The sequence below is a fragment of the Mus caroli genome, chromosome 13, assembly GCF_900094665.2.
Source record: "Mus caroli chromosome 13, CAROLI_EIJ_v1.1, whole genome shotgun sequence".
Classification (NCBI taxonomy): domain Eukaryota; kingdom Metazoa; phylum Chordata; class Mammalia; order Rodentia; family Muridae; genus Mus; species Mus caroli.
The window spans coordinates 9,127,733-9,149,116 of NC_034582.1; the positions used below are offsets into that span (position 1 = coordinate 9,127,733).

The 21,384-nt window shown below is 44.1% G+C and overlaps 1 protein-coding gene across 1 annotated transcript in view; it reads left to right on the top strand.

Moving 5' to 3' along the window:
• Nucleotides 1-21,384, top strand: part of Nid1 (nidogen 1) — a 71,997-nt gene that overhangs the window by 9,909 nt on the left and 40,704 nt on the right. Inside the window, exons 2-4 of the mRNA XM_021180582.2 lie at nucleotides 15,330-15,629; nucleotides 16,916-17,142; nucleotides 19,110-19,489. Of these exons, the coding sequence (XP_021036241.1) occupies nucleotides 15,330-15,629; nucleotides 16,916-17,142; nucleotides 19,110-19,489 (907 nt within the window). The remainder of the gene's footprint in view (nucleotides 1-15,329; nucleotides 15,630-16,915; nucleotides 17,143-19,109; nucleotides 19,490-21,384) is intronic.

Below are 21,384 nucleotides of genomic sequence, written 5' to 3' on the forward strand. Positions count from 1 at the left end.
CTTTCTTCCTTCCTTCCTTCCTTCCTTCCTTCCTTCCTTCCTTCCTTCCTTCCTTCCTTCCTTCCTTTCTCTCTCTCTCTCTCTTTCTATTTTATTTTTTATTAGATATTTTCTTTATTTACATTTCAAATGTTATCCCCTTTCCTAGTTTCCCCTCTGAAAATCCCCTATCCCCTCCCCCTGCTCCCCAACCCACCCACTCCTGCTTCCTGACCCTGGTACTCTACTATACTGGGGCATAGAACCTTCACAGGACCAAGGGCCTCTCCTCCCATTGATTACCAACTAGACCATCCTCTGCTACATATATAGCTAGAGCTACAAGTTCCACCATGTGTTTTCTTTGATTGGTGGTTTAGTTCCAAGGAGCTCTGAGGGTATTGGTTAGTTCATATTGATGTTCCTTCTATGGGGCTTCAGTCCCCTTCAGCTCCCTGGGTATTTCTCTGGCCCCTTCATTGGGGACCTTGTGCTCTGTCCAATGGATGACTGTGAGCATCCAGTTCTGTATTTGCCAGGCACTGGCAGAGCCTCGCAGGAGACAGCTATATCAGGCTCCTGTCAGCAGGCTTTTGTTGGCATCTGCCTAGTGTCTGGGTTTGGTGGTTGTTTATGGGATGGATCCCCAGGTGGGGCAGTCTCTGGATGGTCATTCCTTCAGGCTCTGCTCCGAACTTTTTCTCTGCAACTCCTTCCATGGGTATTTTGTTCCCCATTCTAAGAAGGAACGAAGTATCCACACTTTGGCCTTCCTTCTTCATGAGTTTCATGTGTTTTGCAAACTGTATCTTGAGTATTCTAAGTTTCTGGGCTAATATCCACTTACCAGTGAGTGCATATCATGTGTGCTCTTTTTTGTAATTGGGTTACCTCACTCAGGATGATATACTCCAGATCCATCCATTTGTCTAAGAATTTCATAAATTCATTGTTTGTTTTTGTTTGTTTGTTTGTTTTTGGTTTTTTGAGACAGGGTTTCTCTGTGTAGCCCTGGCTGTCCTGAAACTCACTTTGTAGACCAGTCTGGCCTCGAACTCAGAAATCTGCCTACCTCTGCCTCCCGAGTGCTGGGATTAAAGGCGTGTGCCACCAACGCCCAGCAAATTCATTGTTTTAAATAGCTGAGTAGTACTCCATTGTGTAAATGTACCACATTTTCTGTATCCATTCCTCTGTTGAGGGGCATCTGGGTTCTTTCCAGCTTCTGGCTATTATAAATAAGGCTGCTATGAACATAGTGAAACATGTGTCCTTCTTACAAGTTGGAACATTTTCTGGGTATATGTCTTGGGCATTTTCTATCTCTGCTTCCCGTCTTGCTGTAGGAACCTGGGTTTGCAGCCATGCTACCACTACATGGCTTTGTGTGGGTTCTGGGATCTGAATTCAGGCTTTCAGGTTTGTGTGTTCAGTTCTATGCTCACTGAAACCTCACCCCAGTGGCCCTCTCCTCTTCTTCTTCTTCTTGTTGCTGGTGAGTTTTTAAAAGATTTTATTCTTGTGTGTGTGTGCGTGCGTGCAGTTACCCTCAGAGGCCAGAAGAGGGCGGCTGGAGTTACAGATAGTTATGAACTTCCTGACATGGCTTCTGAGAATTACACTTTACATTATCAGTGTGTGCTCTTAAACACTGAGCCATCTCTAACCTTATGTGCAGCTCCGAGATGTTACTTGGGGGACAGATTGGAAGGAGTGGCTGTCCAGAGAAGGACCAGAGTCAGTTGATGCTCAATATTGAGGTTTGTATACTAAGAGAGGGAGAGATCAGGATTTTAAATATGTATATTTTTTAAACTTTTGTTTTAAGGGGTGATCCCAGCCTTCAAATGCTGGGATTACATGAGAGAGTTAGTACACTCAGTTTGAGAATTTGGGTTTTGATATTGAGTTTCAAAGTAATACCAACAACAAAAGATGAACAAAAACCATCGTCATCAACAACAAAACCCAAATCAAACCAAATCAATAGAACTCCTCCCTCCCAAGAGCAATACAAACCATTATACTAATACCATACCTATCCAAATCAGTAGTTCCTTACCACCAAGTTATGCTCAAGCTGCTTAAAAATTCTTCAATATCTAGGGGGTGGTGGTGTAAGCCTTTAGTCCCAGCACTCAGGAAGCAGAGTCAGACAGATCTCTAAGAGTTCAAGCATCCTGGTTCTTCAGAGCAAGTTCCAGGACAGCCAGAGATGCACAGAGTTTTTCTGTCTTGAATAAAACAAAACAAAACAAAACAAAACAAAACAAAACAAAATAAACAAAACCACACACAAGAAAAAAAAATCAAAGAAAAAAATTCTTGAATATTCGCAAAGCTGCCCTTTACAAACCTTATTAAGCCAGAGATTCAGAAACAAGTTCACAGGACAATTGTTGTGTCTTCCCCTTTGTTCACTCTTGTTAAAGAATCACTGCCTTTTGTCCTGTAGAATGTTCTAGGTCTGCATTCCACTGTTTCTTTGTCCTAAAGTTTAACTTGTTATTCCATTATGGTATTTCCTGGAAATGGTGATTGGATCCTATTCTGAAAGTATTCAGGTTAAACTGAATACTTTATCCTTTAGATTTGGAAGCACTGAGGAGATAGTTCAGGGCTCTAGTACTTGTCCAGCATGCATGAGGCTCTTGGTTCAAGTCCCATTTCCACAAAAAAAAAAAAAAAGCAATAAAATTAATTTGGGAGCTAGCAATACACTCAATGTTTCATTTTTAAAGAGCTTTCTAACACAGTGAAAAATGAAGTTTTGACTAAGCTGTGGCTGGCAAGCTACAGCGGTCCCCCTGCTGTCTCAGGGGTGACCCCTTCAAACCTGACACCAGGTTACAGGCAGGAGCTGCCAGGTCCAGCTTTTTATGTGGTGCTGGGGATCGGAACTAGGGTCCTCATGTTTGTGCACCAAACACTTGGCCCACTGAGCCCTCTTCTGAGCCCTGTGTGCCTCTTTCTTCCCTTGTTTTATGTATCCCTGACAACCCTTAATAGTTTTGTTTGTTTTGGTTGTTTTGAGACACGGTCTCATTCTAGAGTCCAGCCTGGCCTGGGTTTTACTGTGTAGCCTAGAATGGCTTCAAATTCATGGCAATGCTTATGCCCCAGTATCCTAAGTATTCGAGCCAGTATGACTGACTTCCATTTTTTTTAAAGACTTATTTATTTACTTTATGTATATAAGTACACTGTACTGTACAGATGCTTGTGAGCCATCATGTTGTGGTTGCTGAGAATTGAACTCAGGACCTCCGTTCACTCCAGCCCCACTTGCTCTAGCCTCGCTTGCTCCAGTCCAAAGATTTATTATTATATATAAGTACCCTGTAGCTATCTTCAGATACACCAGAAAAGGGCATCAGATCTCATTACAGATGGTTGTGAGCCACCATGTGCTTGCTGGGATTTGAACTCAGGACCGTCAGAACAGCAGTCAGTGCTCTTAACCGTTGAGCCATCTCTCCAGCCCCCTCATTTTTTTTTAAGTTACAGCTTTATTGAGATAGAGTTCATGTGCAGAAAAATTTATATTGCCTCCTCCCTTTTGAGATATGAGTATCAGGTAGTCCAGACTGGCATTTAATTCACCATGTACCTGCAGCTGGCTTTGTTCTCCTGATCTTCCTGCATCTACCTTCTAAGTGCTAGGATTCTGTAATCCTACTACACCTGTCAAAAATTTACCCTTTAAAAAAATATATATGTGGTTTGGGCCAGTGAGGTGGCTCAGCCAGTAGGGGCTCTTGCCATCAAGACTGACAAACTGAAACCACATGATGGGAGGAAAGAATTGACTTCTGAAAATTGTCCTTTGACCTCCACAGGCATCCATGGCACATGAGTGCCCCCTTCAATAAATAAAGTGTATGCCAAGGAAGGTTTGGTGACACACTATGTTGATCTGAGCACGCAGAAGGCTGAAGAAGGAGGACGGGGTTGACGCCATCCTGGGCTATACAAGGAGTCTCTGTCTTTTTTTTTTTTTTTTTTGGTTTTTCGAGACAGGGTTTCTCTGTGTAGCCCTGGCTGTCCTGGNACTCACTTTGTAGACTAGGCTGGCCTCGAACTCAGAAATCCACCTGCCTCTGCCTCCCAAGTGCTGGGATTAAAGGCGTGGGCCACCACGCCCGGCTAGGAGTCTCTGTCTTAAAAACAAAGCAAACATAAAAATCCAGTGGCTTTTAGCCACTTAGAGAGCGGCACAGTCACTGTAGATGTCTATTCTAGAACGTTTTCATCAGCCTGAGGGCAAGTTCTGTGTCTAACAGTCACTTTTGGTTTCTCCTGGAACCCCAGTCTATTTTCTCCACGGATGTCCCCTTCTGGACATTTGAGAAAAATGGGTTATACAGCTTTTTGTGGGTGACTTCTAATGGTGTAGCATGGTGTTTGCAGAATCATCCATGCTGTAGAATGTACATGGGGCTTACTCTTTTGTGTTTGGATTCTAATTAATTTTGACACAAACTAGAGTTTTTTAGAGAAAGAGAACCTCAGTTGAGGCATTGTCCCCATCAGGTTGGCCTATGGGAATGTCTTGATTATGGGCACTTTCTTGATTAATGATTGATGTGGGAGGGCCCACTGGAAGTGGTCCTGAGTTGCATAAGAAAGCAAACTGAGCAAGCCATGGGAAGGAAACCAGTAATTAATATTCTTGCATGGTCTCTGCTTTAGTTCCTGCCTCCAGATTTCAGCCTTGAATTCATGCCAAGATTTTCCTTAAGGCCTGACTGTGATCTGGACTGTGATCCCTACCTGTAAGCCAAATGAACTCTTTCTTTCCCATGGCACTTTGGTTATGATGTTTATCACCTAATTAGGACAGCATCCTTATCACCATATTAATTTAATTGCTTACAGTTTTTGAGACAGGGACTTATATACTCGTGGTGGTTGTCCTTGAACTCCAGTATGTATGAAGCCTTGTTCTTCTGCCTTCACCTCACAGGTGATGACATTGCAGGCATGAAGCAGAAGTGAAACTGTCTAGGGAACAGAAAAGACTAAGGGGTGAGAGGCGGGAGGGTAGCAGGGCTTGGGGGTGGGCAATATGCTCAAAGTCTGTTACAAACATGCTGGAAATAGTCTTGTGCAACCTTGCATGAAAAATAATGCAAAAAGAGCCTTTTCTCATTGGTTGTGTTTTCCCCCCTGGGGGTGGGGATCCTGGAAAGACAAGAAGTATAAAGCATCAAGTGTGGAGCTCTTACCCCCTCAATGTTGAAGCTTGAATTAAGGACCTCTTGTAGGAACAGGCTCCCAGGTACTGTCCTGGTGTCTGTATCCTAGTGTTGGGGAAGCACACAGCTTCGCCTAGAAGTTAAGGGCTTGCACAGGGCCTTTCCTTTCTTTCCTGGTCTTCTAGAGATAGAAGGATAAAGGTAACAGGTCACCCCCCCCCCCGGTTAATTTGTTTTGTTTTATGTGTATGAGCATTTTGCCTTCCTGTATGTATGTGCACCATATAAATGTCTGGTGCCTGTGAAGGTGAGAAGATAGCATCAGATCCCCTGAAACTGGACTTTAAAATGACTGTGAGCCATTGTGTGGGTGCTGGGAACCAAACTCAGGTCCTTTGGAAGAGTAGGCAGTGCCTTTATCTGCTGAGGCATTTTTCCAGTGTCTAGTCATCTCTTCTTTGATGGTTAAGATTTAAAGACCTTGACTCTTCAGCTTTTGAGTTTCATTCTGTGGCCCAGGTTGGGAGACACTCACTGTGTAGCCCATGCTGGTCTTGAAGTCATAGTGTTCATCTTGCCTCATCTTCCCTAGTGGGGAGTTTACAGAGGCGCACCCCACACCTGGCCAGCAATATTTGTAAGTGTCAGAAGATTATTCTTGGTAGAGATTCTCGAAGAAGTGATGAGCAAGCTATCGAAAATCTGCCATTAGACAAAACTAGGTTAAGTTGAAAAAAAAAAGCCAAACCAAACCAAACCAAACCAAATGGTGACTATAACCCGGGGCTGTCCCTGTCTTTATTTGGTAATCCCTTTGTTTCTATTTCTAATTTAAGTCAGAGCCATTTTCTCTGGCTCATGTGTTAATGGAAAACATTTGCAATCTGGAGTACTGGAGTGCTCTGCACTTGTAGTGTCTGGCCTCAGGCAAGTGAAAAGCTGAAGTTCATTTTTCCCCCCCTCAAGCCAAGAGTGAGGGGGACACTCTACCCACCTCACAAGGTTTAATGAATTGTCAGAGCAATAACTGCTTCAGACAGGAAGGTACAGTAGTTGGAGTTTTTAGGGTAAAAGCCAGAGCTTTGGCAGCCCAACTAGTGAAGCTCGACCACCTGTCTTGACCAACTAAGACCAATAATGGCAAAAGGCAGCTAGGAGATTTGTTCAATGTGGCCATGTTGAGACTCAGAGGAGTAGATGAAGGGAACTAGGGACCCCATGTTGGGCTACTGGCTGGAGCTTTAGGCTTCCATACAGAAGGAATTAGGGCAAGAAGTGTGCATAGCTAAGCAGTCTGGTCTTGGTATAGGCTCCTTTATCATCATCTCAACTCTGAATACTCAAAGGTGGTCCTGAAGAAGTACTTATTGCTAGGTTGTCCTGAAGAAGTACTTATTACTAGGTAGTCCTGAAGAAGTACTTATTGCTAGGTGGTCCCAAAGAAGTTCTTATTGCTTGAGGGGACAAAATGTTCCTAGGGAGATACTCACTTCTGCTCCAGGGTACAGCCTCACCCTCATGGATAATCGTCCTCATCTGAGAGTGAACGGAGGCTATATTGAGATACTCTTCTCTGGGAACTGAAGGTGGCTGCAGGTTTAGGATGAGGGCCTATGCCTGTGCTTTGGGCCTTGAAGGGGAATGAGTTGAATCATGGAGCAGAGTCAAGCAGTTATGAGCCAAAGTGAAGGACACAGACATGAAATGAGGACCAGGGTGGTAGGCTTTCCTTCTGCTTCTGATGACCTTAAGGGCCCAGGTGAAGAGTCCGTGGTCTTGGGCAGAAGGGTCTAAGTACCTGTGCTCAGGTGGACAGTCAGGCCCCAGGTTTACCTCTGAAATCAATGTCCACCTCTGTTATAAATAGGTTTGGATATTTCCTAGACTTGGTTTTTCCATGCTTTTTCTTTTCATGGGCCCTTCCCATTTTCCAGCTGTTTCTAGCTGGAAACATGACATCCCTCCCCTCAGCACAACCTCCTCTTTTATGCCCCATGTCCCTAAACTAAGCAGCTACATAAAAACAGAAAGATGTCTGGGTATGCTTCCTGCAGATGTGAGCTGCTGCTTCGCCCAGTGGCTGTGTGAACATGTTAAGCTAAGGGCTTGTCAGTTCTCCACTACATATGTGTGAAGAGCAGACTTGTAATGCAATGCCCATTATGTTAAATGTTTACAAATGTGCACAGCCATAGGAAAGGACCTCACACTCAGCACACACTCCAGACGTGTTTGTTCCCTTGCCATTACTTATTGTAAATTCTCGGAGCCTGAGTTCCCACCATCTCCCACCCAGGGAGTTTGCTTTCTTCAAGTTTCATTGTCTACCCATGCAGCCATTTGTGTTTCTCTGCTGCTCTGTTTCTTATTTGGGTCTACCTCAAGCACTCCACTGCCTCAAGCATTCCACTGTTCTGGAGAAGGCCTTTCCCTCGAGGATTGTAGGCTGCCCTGGGAACTGCCACTTGTTGCATTTAAGCCAAGAAAGATGCAAGTCTCTTCTGTAAATTTATGTGGAATCTGACACGATTTCCTTCCATTGACTGTCTGCAAAGACTGTTCTCAGTGATTCCCCATGTCTGTATGTTCACATTAATGTTGGAAAAGAGACAGGAAATGCTTTTAAAACAGGAAGCACCCTTCCATTCCAAGTGGCTCTGACCACCTCCTCTGCAGTTGAGTTGAAACAATTAGACCTAAGTGATTCCAGCTGTTGCTCATGTAGGGTGTGTGTGTGTGTGTGTGATATAATTGACATGGGTTTTTCCAGGGCACGTGATGAAAAGCCAGGTGGTTTGGTGTATGTGAGGATGAGAGAGTTAAATCTTGCAGTAGCAATATCTGAATTCTCTAGGGCAGTATCTGCGTTGGTCCACATGCTGGAAGTGGATAGTTTTCAGTGAATTCGTTTTTATTCTGTAGTGCAAAGTCATCAAATATCTTTCTTAGGCAATGTTTTGTGAGTTTGAGTTAAGTTGTCACTGGAATTTTCAGGGCAAGAGGGCTCCAGGAGTCCCCACAACCCAAGCCACCTATCTACAATAAATAAAAGAGATTTAGTAATGCTAAAAGGTAGAGAAAGGAGGTTCACTCAACGTGGCCACACTGGGGGGAGGGGCAGATGAAGGGTACTGTGGCCCTCTACCTTCTAGGTGCTGATGTGAGCTTTAGATTCAACAGAGAAAGAGTTAGAGCAGGGAGCAGGAGTTCTGTGCTCTAGCAGTGCCAATGTAGGTGTGAGCTTGCTGATCATGGTATTCACCTTGGTTCTGTGAGGTGGTCCAAGTCTTTAAGAAGGAGTCAGTCTAGTTCCTACCAGATGCTTACTTCTGCTCCAGCCATGGATAGCAACCCTCCTCTAGGGCATGGGACTAGGGGTTGGGCAGGGCCCTGTCCCAAGAGGGTTTGCTACTGTGGAAATTCAGAAGAACACAAGAGGAAAGGTTACCGATACTGACTTGGTCTCCATATCTTTAGGCAGAGTACGGACAAATGAAAGCAAAAAAGGTCAGGCTTCTATTCATTTAGTTACTCTGTGATAACTAAGTGACTGTTTCCATAATATAGCAACCTTAATTATTATTCTGTGATTCAGGTGGATTTTCTCAAAAACATGCTCAAACTAGGGTATTTAGTGTTTTGTTGTTTGCTTAAAAAAATCTTTGTGTGTATGTGTTCATATGTGTGTTCATATGTATGAATGGGGTACATGGATACCATGGTACACATGAAATCAGGACAACCTCAGGTATGGGACCTCACTTCCCAGCTTGCTTGAGATAGAGCTCTTGTTCAACACTATATGTGTTAGACTAGCTTGCTGCCCAGAGAGCTTCCAGAGATGTTCCCATCTCCTCCCTGCAGGAGTGCCCATGTGACAGGCACTTTACTGGAGATTCCTCTTCAGTCCTGTTTTGGGTTTACTGTGAAAGGGTCTCATGTAGCTGAGGCTAGCCTAGAACTCTCTATGTAGCTGTGGCTGGCTTTGAACTTCTGCTCCTCCTCTGTTTACCCTCCTAAGTGCTGGAATTACGGGTGTACACCTGTTTCATGCAGTGCTGGAGGTTAAGGCCAGGGCTTGGTGCATGGTAGGCAAACCTACCAACTGAGCTATAGCCTCAGACTTTAGCACAGATATGGTGGACACAACATTGGTGTCTGCTGCACAATGCTTTTGTTAATATTAGATTTTCTCTAGACTCTGGAGCAGTTCTGGAATGCCACAGGATTGTGTGACTTTTGATTGACTTTAATCGATAGACATTGCTTTTGCCATAGCCTTCTGCTCATTGGCATAGGACAAGTAACATGCCTAATTTTGGGGCTGGGTGGTGAGGAGGGAGGCCTGGCTGGGTAAGATGCCAAGCAGCAGTGCTCACCTCTTGTTCAGTTTTGCTTCTGTTGTTTGTGCTTTGGGTGCCAGGGCCCCAAAATTTACCACAAAACTAATGTCAAGGAACACTTCTTTATGTTTGCTTGCTTGTTTGTTTGTTTCAGCCTTACATTTAAGTCCTTAATCCATTTCCAGTTAATTTTTTGTGGGTGCCATAAAATAAGGAGTCCATCCTTATTACTTTAACTGGGCAAATGCAGTTTCCCTGGCACTGCTCATTGAAGAGAATGCCCTGTCCTGTGGTGTGTTCTTGGCAGGCTTGACTGTGTCTGTTTAGGTTTATGGCTACCCCCCTTTCTGCTGCCCATTACCCCACTTCTTCATGGGCCTCTGAGTCCCTGTGTGGTCCATGGGCCCCACATGTCTGTCAGCTTGGTTAGGAAGCTCGATGGTATTCATCATTTCACAGTTTATATGTCATATTTATATGCTTCTTTGGGTCCAGTATACCTCATTGTAGCTGGAAAACAAAACAATCAAAGACCAGGGCCAACTCCTGACTGATCTTTAATGTTGGTTTATCTACTTGCCCTGGTTTCTAAACAATCCTGCTCATTATCATTGTTGTGAGGCAGTTTCCTCTGGGGCTGTCACAGCCCTTGCCTTCATTGGGCAAGGACTTACAGAATATCTGGCCATGCCAAATAACAAGCAAACCAATCCAGGCATAGTTAAGTCTATGGTAGTCACATTTCCTTGTAGAAAAAAATCTTTTTTTTTTTTTTTCAGTCTATTACTGCCCTATCTGAGTGGAACAAATATTTCTTGTTTTTGCTTTTTGAGACAAGGTTTCTCTATGTAGCCCCCTGCCCCCACACACCAACTGTTCTAGAACTTGCTCTGTAGACCGGATTGGCCTCAGACTCACAGGGATCCGCCTGCCTCTGCCTCCTGAATGCTGGGATTAAAGGCGTGTGCTACCACTGCCTGGCTTTAGTTTATATATATTTTAAAAGGTTTACTTTTTAGCCTGGTATGGCAGTGCATACCTCTGATCCCAGCATTCAGGAGGCAGAGGTGAGTGGATCTCAGTGAGTTCTCACCCATACTAACCCACAGTGAGTTCTAGACCAGCTAGGGTCCTGTCTCAAAAAAATGTTTTTATTATCTTTAATTATGTGTATGAGTATGTATCTATATGTGGATATGTGCACATGAGTGCAGGTGCCCCTGGTGTCCAGAGGTATCAGGTGCCCTGGAACTGGAGCTACAGGTAGCTGTTAGCTGCCTGACATAAATGCTGAAACTAAACTTTGGGTCCTCTGGAAAAACAGCATATCTTCGTAACCACTAAGCCATGTCTCCAGTCCTTTATTATTATTTTAAAATACGGAACACTTTAGCTTGTCATATCATCTTTAGGGCATGCTAATCCCTGTATTTTAGTATATGTGCTGCAGAAGGGAATACTCTTGGAAAAGGTTTTTTTTTTAATTAAATGTTTTATTTTTTAATTAAATGTTTAATACTAAATTAACATTTAATTAAATGTTAAATGATTTAATTAAATTATTATTATTACACTTATGTGTGTGTATGAGTGCATTGCCACAGCACACATATGGAGACCAGAGGAGACCACTTGTGGGAGTGTTTCTTTCCCTTCCACCTTGTGGGTTCTGCAGATGGAACTGATGTCCTCTGGCTTGGCAGCAAGTAAGTGCCTTTACTCAAAGAGCACTCTTACCTGCCCATGAATACATTTTCCTTTATGTGTCCTCGGGAAAAGCCACACAATACTTACCTCTTTGGAGGAACTAAGCTTATTTTAGAAAGGTTCCAAACATTAAAAAATAAAACAGAGCGAACTCCCACATCCCCATTACCGAGCTTCGACAAATATCAGCCTGTGACTAACATTGCTTCATTTATAGCCCAGATGTCTGTCACATTCTCTTCTCCACCCCAAACTGGGTTATTTTAAAGCAAATTTTAAGCATTCTATTTCCTTGTAAACATTTTGGAATGTATCTCAAAAAGACCCTTTAAAAAAATAACAAAACAAGAAGATCACAATTACATCTAAATACTGTAATCCCTTTCCCTCCTTCTGTCTCTGTCTGTGTCTTCCTCACCCCCCCCCCCCTTCCCCATATGGACTTGGGGAGCGGCTGTTGTGCCCCCCCCCCCGCTACTCCCCTTGCTGCCCACCCTCACCTCCCACCCCCAACAATGTCTGGCTGTGTAGCCTTGGCTATCCTGGAACTCGCTATATAGATCAGGCTGGCTTTGAACTCTAAGGGACCCACCTGCTTCTCCCCCTGAGAGTGAAAACACTTAGCTTGTTGTTTTTTGTTTTTTGTTTTTCCTTTTCAGTGAGAGGCTTAAATCAGAATCTAGTCAAACTGTACTTCATGTGTATACATCCTTCTTAGGACCTTCTTTCTTTTTAAAGACAGCACACACTGGCCTGTAACTCTGTGTAGCAGGAGATGTCTCTGAACAACTGATTTTCCTGACTCCAGCGCCCAGTGGATGGGATTACCACACCCAGTTTATGCAGTGCCTGGAACTCTGTAAATGAAGCCTCACCACGTGGGTTCCCTTGCGCTCTGAGAGACTATAGGGCTGCCCTTCTCTGGTCTGTGTGATTCATTGGGGCTCACTCCAGGCACATCCAAAGTAGCCTGCGGCACAGATCTTGTCCCTGTCCTGTACTATGGAGGAAGTCAAGAAGCTGGAGGGGACATTAGGTGATGTATAAGCTTTGGAACTGCAGTGATGACTAGGACAGAGGGTCACTGACCCCTGGTTTCTGAGTGCATAGGGCAAGGGCCTACAAACAGGGCTTCAGGGAACAGGAGGCAGAGGTAGTGTGGGAAGAGGAGTGAAGTTTGAGGAGGAGCCTGTGAAAGGTGCCTGTGGTGGAGGAGACTCTGAGTAGCTGCTTGAAGGACTGGATGGACCAGTCAAGAGAGCCCAGATGTCAGCACTGGGAACGCTGGGACTATAGGGAAGGAGAAGGGCAAAGGAACCAAACCAGCAGGCTGACTCAGGCCTGTAATCACATCATGTGGGAGATGGAGGCAGGAGGACAGGAGTTCAAGGTCATCCTTAGCTACTTATTTAGTTTCAGGCTAGCCCTCTCCAAAAAAAAAACCAAAAAAACAGCAAAACAACAAGCCAAAGCCAAGATACTTCCCAAGTGTCCCAGTTGCTACAGGTGGGAGAATGCAGCCATGGCCAGCTGCATGGTTCCTTCGGACTGGGTGGGGAGCTTCATGCCTGACAGGGGGAGACATTGTTTCACCAAGCTAGCTATTCTTTGACACATTTCAAAAAAAAAAAAAAAAAAGCTTAAAGGGAGAAGCCTGAAGTTAGGAATCATCAGAAACTGAGTGATTTAACCCCCTTATAGCAGCTCTCTCTGAGTTTGGCTTTCTTCATTCTCACAGATGTCTGAGTTGAAGGTCAAACGGGCTGAAGGAACAGCTTTCCCCATAATAATACCGAGGAGAGTTATGTGATCTGGCGTCAAATAGTCACCCAAGGTCCTTGCATGAAAATTGATTTCTAAGGCAAGCATTCCTTGTGAAAATAGAGTCAGTCCAGTGCCCAGATTCCAAAGAATAGATGGCACCAGGACGTTTTTCAGGATTGTTGGATGATTTTGAATGTCTTTGGAAAATAGCCTTGTGGAAAAGAGCTGTCTATATGTGGTCTCCGTGGGATCGCTTCCTACCAGGAGCCAGTCACTGCCAATGTCTGGCATGTGCTTGAGAAAGTGAGCAGTTTCCCACGCTCCCCCGTCACAGCAGTTGGGGTGTTTGTGCTGGGGGAGGTTAGATGCTGTGAACTGGGCTGCAGGAGGCATCTTGCCTGACTGCCATCCCTGCAGATTGTCAATTTATTCTGGAAGAATCTTACTGTTGCCAAGTGATGGAAAATATGTTACTTGGGGTAAAACTGTGACATTTATAAAAAGAGATGGTTTTAGGACAGGGGAATGTAGCGCAGTAGGTAGAGGGCTTGCCTGAGATACACAAAGTCCTGGGTTCCATTCCCTCACATGGTGTAAATTGGAAGTGATAGTGTATGCCTGTAATCATAGCCCTTGTGGGGTAAAGGCAGGAAGGTCAGAAGTTCAAGGTCAGAAGGCTAGAAGTATAGTTCAGTGGCTCAGCCCCTGAGTGTGAAGCCCTAAAGTCAATTCTCAGGACTCCATTAGTTAATTAATTAAATTTATTGATTAATTAAAAATTAATGATGCTTTTGTTAAGTTCCAAAGCTCTAGGTTTCTGTTTGTTTGTTTTATTTTGTTTGTTTGTTTGCCTTTTACCAGCCTAGGTTGGAATCAGCTCTGCCATCTCTAACCTTATTATCATGTTCTGGGGAATGAAAGTATGTCTCCAAATAAATATATAAAGTGGACAGCAAACCAACCTCTGGCTTCCACATACCCTCTCAAACACACGACAGTGACAATACTTTTTAAAAACTAGAAAAGATTCTGAGAACTCTATACCTGTCATGATTAAGCTGGCCTTGAACTCATGATGTAGCAAAGGCTGACCTCGAGTTCCTCCTGTCCCCACCTTCCCAGTGCCAGCATATACTACCATGCTCAGTTTATACACTGCTGGCACTTGAACCCAAGGCCTCGTGTACCCAGGCAGGAATTCTACTGAGAGCTATATCTGCAGTCCTGAGATGGCTGACCTTGAAGTCAAGATCTTTGGGTCAGAATTCCAGTGATGTTATTTATATATGATGACTTTGGACACGTTAATTGCTTTACTTAATTTTCCTACTAGAAAAATATGGGTACCGGTGACACCTAGCCTTCTGGTGTTTTCCCAAAGATTAGATGCTACCTACAAAGTGGTGAACTGTTAATGCTGTTAGGTGGTATTTTATGTGCTAAGCTAGTCACAGTAGTTATCAACAGTATGCAGGTTTACCTCTTAACACATTCATTTAATCATCTGTGTTACCCTTCCCTTCCTTTGGACTTTGGGTTCCTTTGAAGTGGGGCTGTATCCAGCTCTCTCTGGTACCAAGAGTGATATAACACAGGCCCAGTGTGGAAGCCCTTGCTGAGTTAATTAGTCATCTGGATAATGTTGGCAGTCAACAAATCTGTTGCTCTCACCATTTTGGTCAGGAGGACACAGAGGGGAAATGAGATATTTGAGAGACTGCCCATATTTGACACACTTGACAGGAAGCAACCTGCATCATGTTCTAAGATTCTTGTCTACCATATCCTTCATACCCCCACCCCTCCTGCCTATCATGTTGGTGGTTTTGCCAGTCAGACTTATCACTTTCTCCCATTCTGTTTATTTTGTGTTCCACGGGTAGCTGCAACAGTATCCGGTGAGGGAGAGATCACTTGCTGTGTTAGTTGCATCTGTGTCTTTGTATCTGTTCTAACCACTTGATAGCAACAACTGAATGGAGGAAAGGCTGGTTTATTTTGGCTCATGGTTCTGGTGAGCTTTTATCCCATCATAGTGGGGAAGGTACCGTGGAGCATCGTGAAGTTGCACAGTCTGTGTGATGAGACCCTGTGGCAGAGGCTGTTCACATGATAGCTGATTAGAGCACAGAGAGCAAGGCGGGAGCTAGGAGCAAAGGCCTCTTCTTGGTGATCTCCTTCAGTCAGACAGGCTCCAGTGGTGACTCATGGTCCCGCAGCCTCTCAAAATAGTACCGCCAGCTGTAAAATTTGTAGGGATTGTTTTAAAATCGAACCCTAACATTCCCTTAAGGAGTTCATCTTTGCATTCTCTCTAACCACACTCGGTTCCTTACAGGTCACCACAAATGGTATCATCGCCATGAGCGAACCCCCAGCCACAGAATACCATCCTGGAACCTTCCCACCCAGCTTCGGCTCAGTAGCGCCTTTCCTGGCTGACTTGGACACAACAGATGGCCTGGGGAATGTGTATTATCGAGAAGACTTATCCCCCTTCATTATTCAGATGGCAGCAGAGTATGTCCAGAGAGGCTTCCCGGAGGTCTCTTTCCAGCCCACTAGTGTGGTGGTTGTCACTTGGGAATCTGTGGCCCCCTATGGAGGGCCCAGCAGCAGCCCTGCCGAGGAAGGCAAGGTGAGTGCACCCCACATGGAGATGCAGGTATCTGGTCTGGTATGTTGACTGTAGACTTTGCGCTTGTTCCAATGGACAACATGCCTATCCTGTTGCTCAAGATAGGAAGTCTAGAGCAAAGCCCAGTAAAATTTGCCTCTTGCATGCAGGTCAGCAAACTCCAGATGCTTATCTGTAGGGCTGTCTGAATCACTTCTGTGACTGTCTAATGTTGAGAAAGGCAGGTATTTGAGGAGATTGCTCCATGGCAAACATATGCCTGGGAAATAGTACCTGTGTTCCTTCTTTAATTGATAAAGAGTGGGATGATAGCTGCTAATTATAGAGAAGTTATTAATAGGAAATGCTAGATATCAAGGTTCTGATCAGCGAGCCCCTCCTGAGTGAAGAAAAGTCCTTTCGTAAAGAAGCTGCCTGACTGACATTTAATGGAACGATCCCCAAACTCTTGGCCTTGTCTCCTCTTATCACTGTCCTCCATGGGACACATAGCATTCCACAGAACACGTTTTGGAGAAGTCTGTGGTGGGTCTGCATATCTCATAGGCTTTGCAAAATTGGAAGATTGCCTGACCCAAGAATACTCAGCTCTTGCCTGCCTCTTGGGACTAACCTAATAAGACTCCTATTCCCTCTTCAGCAGTTGTATCAAACTCTTTTTTTTTTTTAAGATATATTTCTTTTTTAAAAAAAAATATTTCTTATTAAAGATAAGTACACTGTAGCTGTCTTCAGACAGCACCAGAAGAGGGTGTCAGATCTTATTATGGGTGGTTATGAGCCACCATGTGGTTGCTGGGATTTGAACTCAGGACCTTTAGAAGAGCAGTCAGTGCTCTTAACCACTTAGCCATCTCTCCAGTCCTATATCAAGCTCTTATATTTGCCTGAAGCATACCTTTTCCTTTGTTCTGGTATGTTTTGCCTCACTGTCGTTTGTTTTTGACATGACCTCCTCCTGATTGTAAGCCCAGGCCCTCCTGTGAAGCCTTGACCATCACGGGGTTCCCAAGAACTACCCCTACCCTACCCAACACAGGATTCGTCCTCATTTGACCTACATGTAGCATGCTGCACGCATCTCTGTTACAGCATCTGTCCTCAGATTTAGGCTATATTTGTCCATAGATCCACCTCTCCGTGTAGACGGCACAGTCTCAACTGTAGGAAAGTGAGGTGCAGTGCTGCTGGCTCTCCCCTGTCCTTTCTACTAGGAGCCCAGTGAACAGCAAGCTTTGAGAGTGTGGTTGTATTGCTAGAAACTGACTTTTAACTCATCTTCACAGAGAAACACGTTCCAGGCTGTTCTGGCCTCCTCAAATTCCAGCTCCTATGCCATTTTCCTTTATCCTGAAGATGGTCTACAGTTCTTTACAACATTCTCGAAGAAGGATGAAAGCCAAGTACCTGCTGTGGTTGGCTTCAGTAAAGGTCTAGTAGGATTTCTATGGAAGAGCAACGGAGCCTATAACATATTTGCCAATGACAGAGAATCAATTGAAAATTTGGCCAAGTATGCATATTCTTTATTTGTTTTTCTTTATTAGATTCCCCTTAATTATATTATTATATATTGTTTTACCAAACAAAATGTAGTAAGTATTAAATAACCTAAAAATGTTCTTATAGATTTAAATTTTATAGAGAGATATTTAAATGCTGAAATTGTATTTTTTCCTGATGAATCTTAGGGAATATATTTAGCATGAAGAGGTCTTTTGTTTATTTTCATCTTTATTTGTATGTATTAGCATTTTGCATCACATGCATGCAGTGCTTGTGGAGACTAGAAACGCATCGGATCCCCTGGGACTGTAGTTACAGATGGCTCTGAGCCACCACGTGGAAGCTGGGACTTGAACCCAGGCAGTCTCTCTGGAGGAGTTACCAATGCTCTTAATTTCTGAGCCATCTCTCTAGCCCCAATAGTGTGTCATTTAGAGTGCACCTTCATGCAAAACTGTCTCTACTGTGTCCTCTGAGTTTGAAGTCAGAAATAATGGAAATTTAAACCTGTCTCCTGCCAGGAACCTAAACTAAGTGTGGTTTTCCTCCACACTGATGCCAAACAGTTCTTTACTGCACTCATTGTAATGTTAGTGTAGAGAAGCAAGAGATAACAGGATATTATACAAAAGAGAGGGATAGCCAAGATTATTGGCTTTTTGTTTTGTTTAGGTATTTTGAGACAGGATCTCATATAGCCCAGGCTGTCCCCAAACTTTCTACATAGAGAAGGATGGATGACCTTGAACCAGAGATTCTTCAGCCCCCACCTCCAAGGTGCTGGGGTTACAGGTGTAAGACATCATGCCTGGTCCCAGACTGGTTTTTAAGAGTTAAAATCTTACAGCTCCCAATATTCTTTAGCCTAATCCCCTTTCCCCATTTTGTCTTCTATAACTCCAGCCCAGCTCCAAGGGTTCTGATCCCCCTCTTTGGCCACTCTGGAAATTTGCATGTACATGTACATACAATAATAGACATATACATATGTGTGTGTGTACACAGACACACGTATACATACATCTATATATACATACACACACACACACACATATATATATGCATACATACATATACATACACATAAATAAATAATAACATTCATCCTAAAGCGAAGCAAAGTAAAACAAAACAAAATCCCCCAAACACAACAGGACTAGAGAAACGGTTCAGTTGGCACAAGACCTGACTACTATTTCCATACCCACATAAAAAACCAGACACGGTGGTGTCTGCTTATAAATCCAACCTTGGGAAGTTGAGATGGATGGACTCCTGGCATTATGCCAGCCATTCTTGTCTACTTTGTGAGCCCCAAGGCAATGAGGTACCCTGTCTTCAAAACAAAACAAAACAAAACAAAATCAACAAAACAAAACAAACAAAAACCAAGGTAGCCAGGCAAGGTGGTGCATGTCTTTAGTCCCAGCACTAGGGAGGCAGAAGCAGGCAGATCTCTGTGAGTTTGAGACCAGCCTGGACTACAAATTTAGTTTTAGGACAGCTAGGACTGGTACACAGAGAAATTCTGTCTCAAAAAACAAAAATCAAACCAACCAAACAAACAAAACCCCAAACCAAAAAAACTAAGTAGGTTTTACTTCATGCAATAAAAAGAATGTAGTGGTGAAATGACTCTCTGGTCCCTCATGAGACAGGGCATATAAACTGTGAATAGTACAAGCTGGAGGCATTGAGAGTCCTTGGTGTCCTGGGACGGCCCTAGAGGGTAAGCTCTTCATGGCGTTGTGTCTATTTAGATTCAGTCTCACTAAATAGTCCCTGCCTGTATGAGTTCTTGTTGGATAACCACCCATGGCATTGCTGCCCTCCTGGACAGCAGCCCTTGCCAAGGGTAGACACATGCCACACCTTTCAGACGGACATAGGTTACTGAGCTCCTCCTGCCTGCTTGGTCAGTGGGGGCTGCTTGTGGGCTGTGGCCTATTCTCAAAATGCCTTCCTTGCCTCTAGGAGCAGCAATGCTGGGCACCAGGGTGTGTGGGTGTTTGAAATTGGAAGTCCTGCTACTGCCAAGGGGGTGGTGTCTGCAGATGTGAACCTGGACCCGGACGATGATGGAGCAGACTATGAGGATGAAGATTATGACCTAGTAACCTCTCATCTTGGCCTGGAGGATGTAGCCACTCATCCCTCCCCCTCCCACAGTCCAAGAAGGGGATACCCTGACCCACACAATGTACCTAGGATCCTCTCTCCTGGCTATGAGGCTACAGAGAGACCCCGTGGAGTCCCCACTGAGAGGACCAGATCTTTCCAGCTGCCAGGGGAGAGGTTCCCTCAGCATCACCCCCAGGTCATTGATGTGGATGAAGTAGAGGAAACAGGAGTTGGTAAGACATCCATTTTACGAGTTGGAACATGTATTTGCCTGCTTGGTTTCTAGACAGGAGTTGGCTAGTGTAGGGTGGGTCATGTGCCCCATGAGGTGACTTTATGGGGGCGGGGCATATAGCCTGAGGGAGCAGAGACTGAATGCTTTCACAGGAGAGCAATGGGTGCTTAGTGCCCATGACTTCTCAGTGACCCAGTGATCTTTTAGGATTAGAGATTTGGTTTTGGACACTGTGGGAGTATGCCTCATTTCATGATTTCTCATAATGTATTCTATTTTAAAGAGAGTCAGGGCCAGGGAGAGATGGCTCAACAGGTAAAGGCACTCACGACTTAAGTTTGACCTTCTGAAACCCACACAGTAGAGGAGAGGCATGACTCCCTCAAACTGTCCTCTAATACAGACAGACAGACAGACAGATGGATAGATGGACAGACAGATAGATGTATTTTTTTTATAAGACAGGGTCTCATTTATGTGGTTTGGATGGCCTGGGATTTGACATAGACTTGGCTAGCTTTCAATTCATGGAGATCCGGATGCTTTTGCTTCCCAGGCACTACCATAATCTGCTTAATACAGTTTTTTCTTTTAAAATGTCATTGTTGGCTGGGCTGTGGCAGCACACACCTTTAATTCCAACACTTGGGAAGCAGAGGCAGGTTGATCTGTGACTTGAGGCCAGCCTGGTCTATAGACTGAGTTCCAGGACAGCCAGGGCTATGCAGAGAAACCCTGTCTCCAAACCCAAACCCCAAACCGAAAAGATCATTGTTGAGTGCTGTTAGCCCAACACTGAAGAGGCAGAAGCAGGAGAATCAGTTTCTAGCCTGGGATACAGTAAGATCCTGTCTCAAAAACTAAAAGACCTTGAATATTTTGGAACTCAAGTGTCTTCTTTGTGACTTCTGAGATGTGTTCACCCACCTGAGAAAACATTCTGGAAGCTCCGTTGGCTCTTTATGCTGCTTTTCTTTCACATTTTTTCTTTTTGGTTTTGGAATTCAAGCAGCTGATTATTTTTCCTCCTGTCAGTTGCAGTTGCTTTCTAAAGAACACACTCTCTCTCTCTCTCTCTCTCTCTTTCACACACACACACACATGTGCACACACACACACACACACATGCGCACACACACACACACACACACATCAAATTCCTCCTAAAATGTAGTTTTATACAATGTGGTATCTCCTTCTCCTTCTGAGTTATGAGAGGGTAGCCCTAGCCTTGAACTCAGATCTGCCTGCCTCTATCTTCTGAATGCTGGGATTAGAGGTGTGAACTACTACGCATACACTGCACAGTGTGATATATTCTAACCATATTGTATGGAGTGTTTCCTACATTTTGAGAAAAATTACTTGAGCATTCTTTAAGTATTATAAGAAGTTCTCAAAATGTGCCTTTATTTTTCATGAGATACACACACACAGAGAGAAAGAGAGAGAGAGAGACAGAGACAGAGAGAGAGACAGAGAGAGACAGAGAGAGGGGCACAATGGTTAGTTTCAATTGTCAACTTGATACAATATAGAATCACCTGGAAAGAGTGTCAGAGAAAGCTGTCTACATCAGGTTGACCCGTGGGCGTGTCTGTGGTTGCCTAATTGCCTTGATGGATGTAGGAAGACCCAGACTTCCAATGAGCTACATCCTTCTACGGTTTGGGGCGCTGACTTGAATAAGAGTACAGAAAGCTGGCTGAGCAGTAGGCATGCATTAATTCCTTTCTTAAAATGTAACCTGTCAGCTGTGACCTGACTGGCTTCTTTAAGTTTCTGACTTGTATAACAGATAAACCCTCTCCTCCACTAAGTTGTTTTTTTTTGCCAGTTTTTTATTTTGTTTTGTTTTTGTAGACGTGGTTTCTCTGTATAGCCGTGATTGTC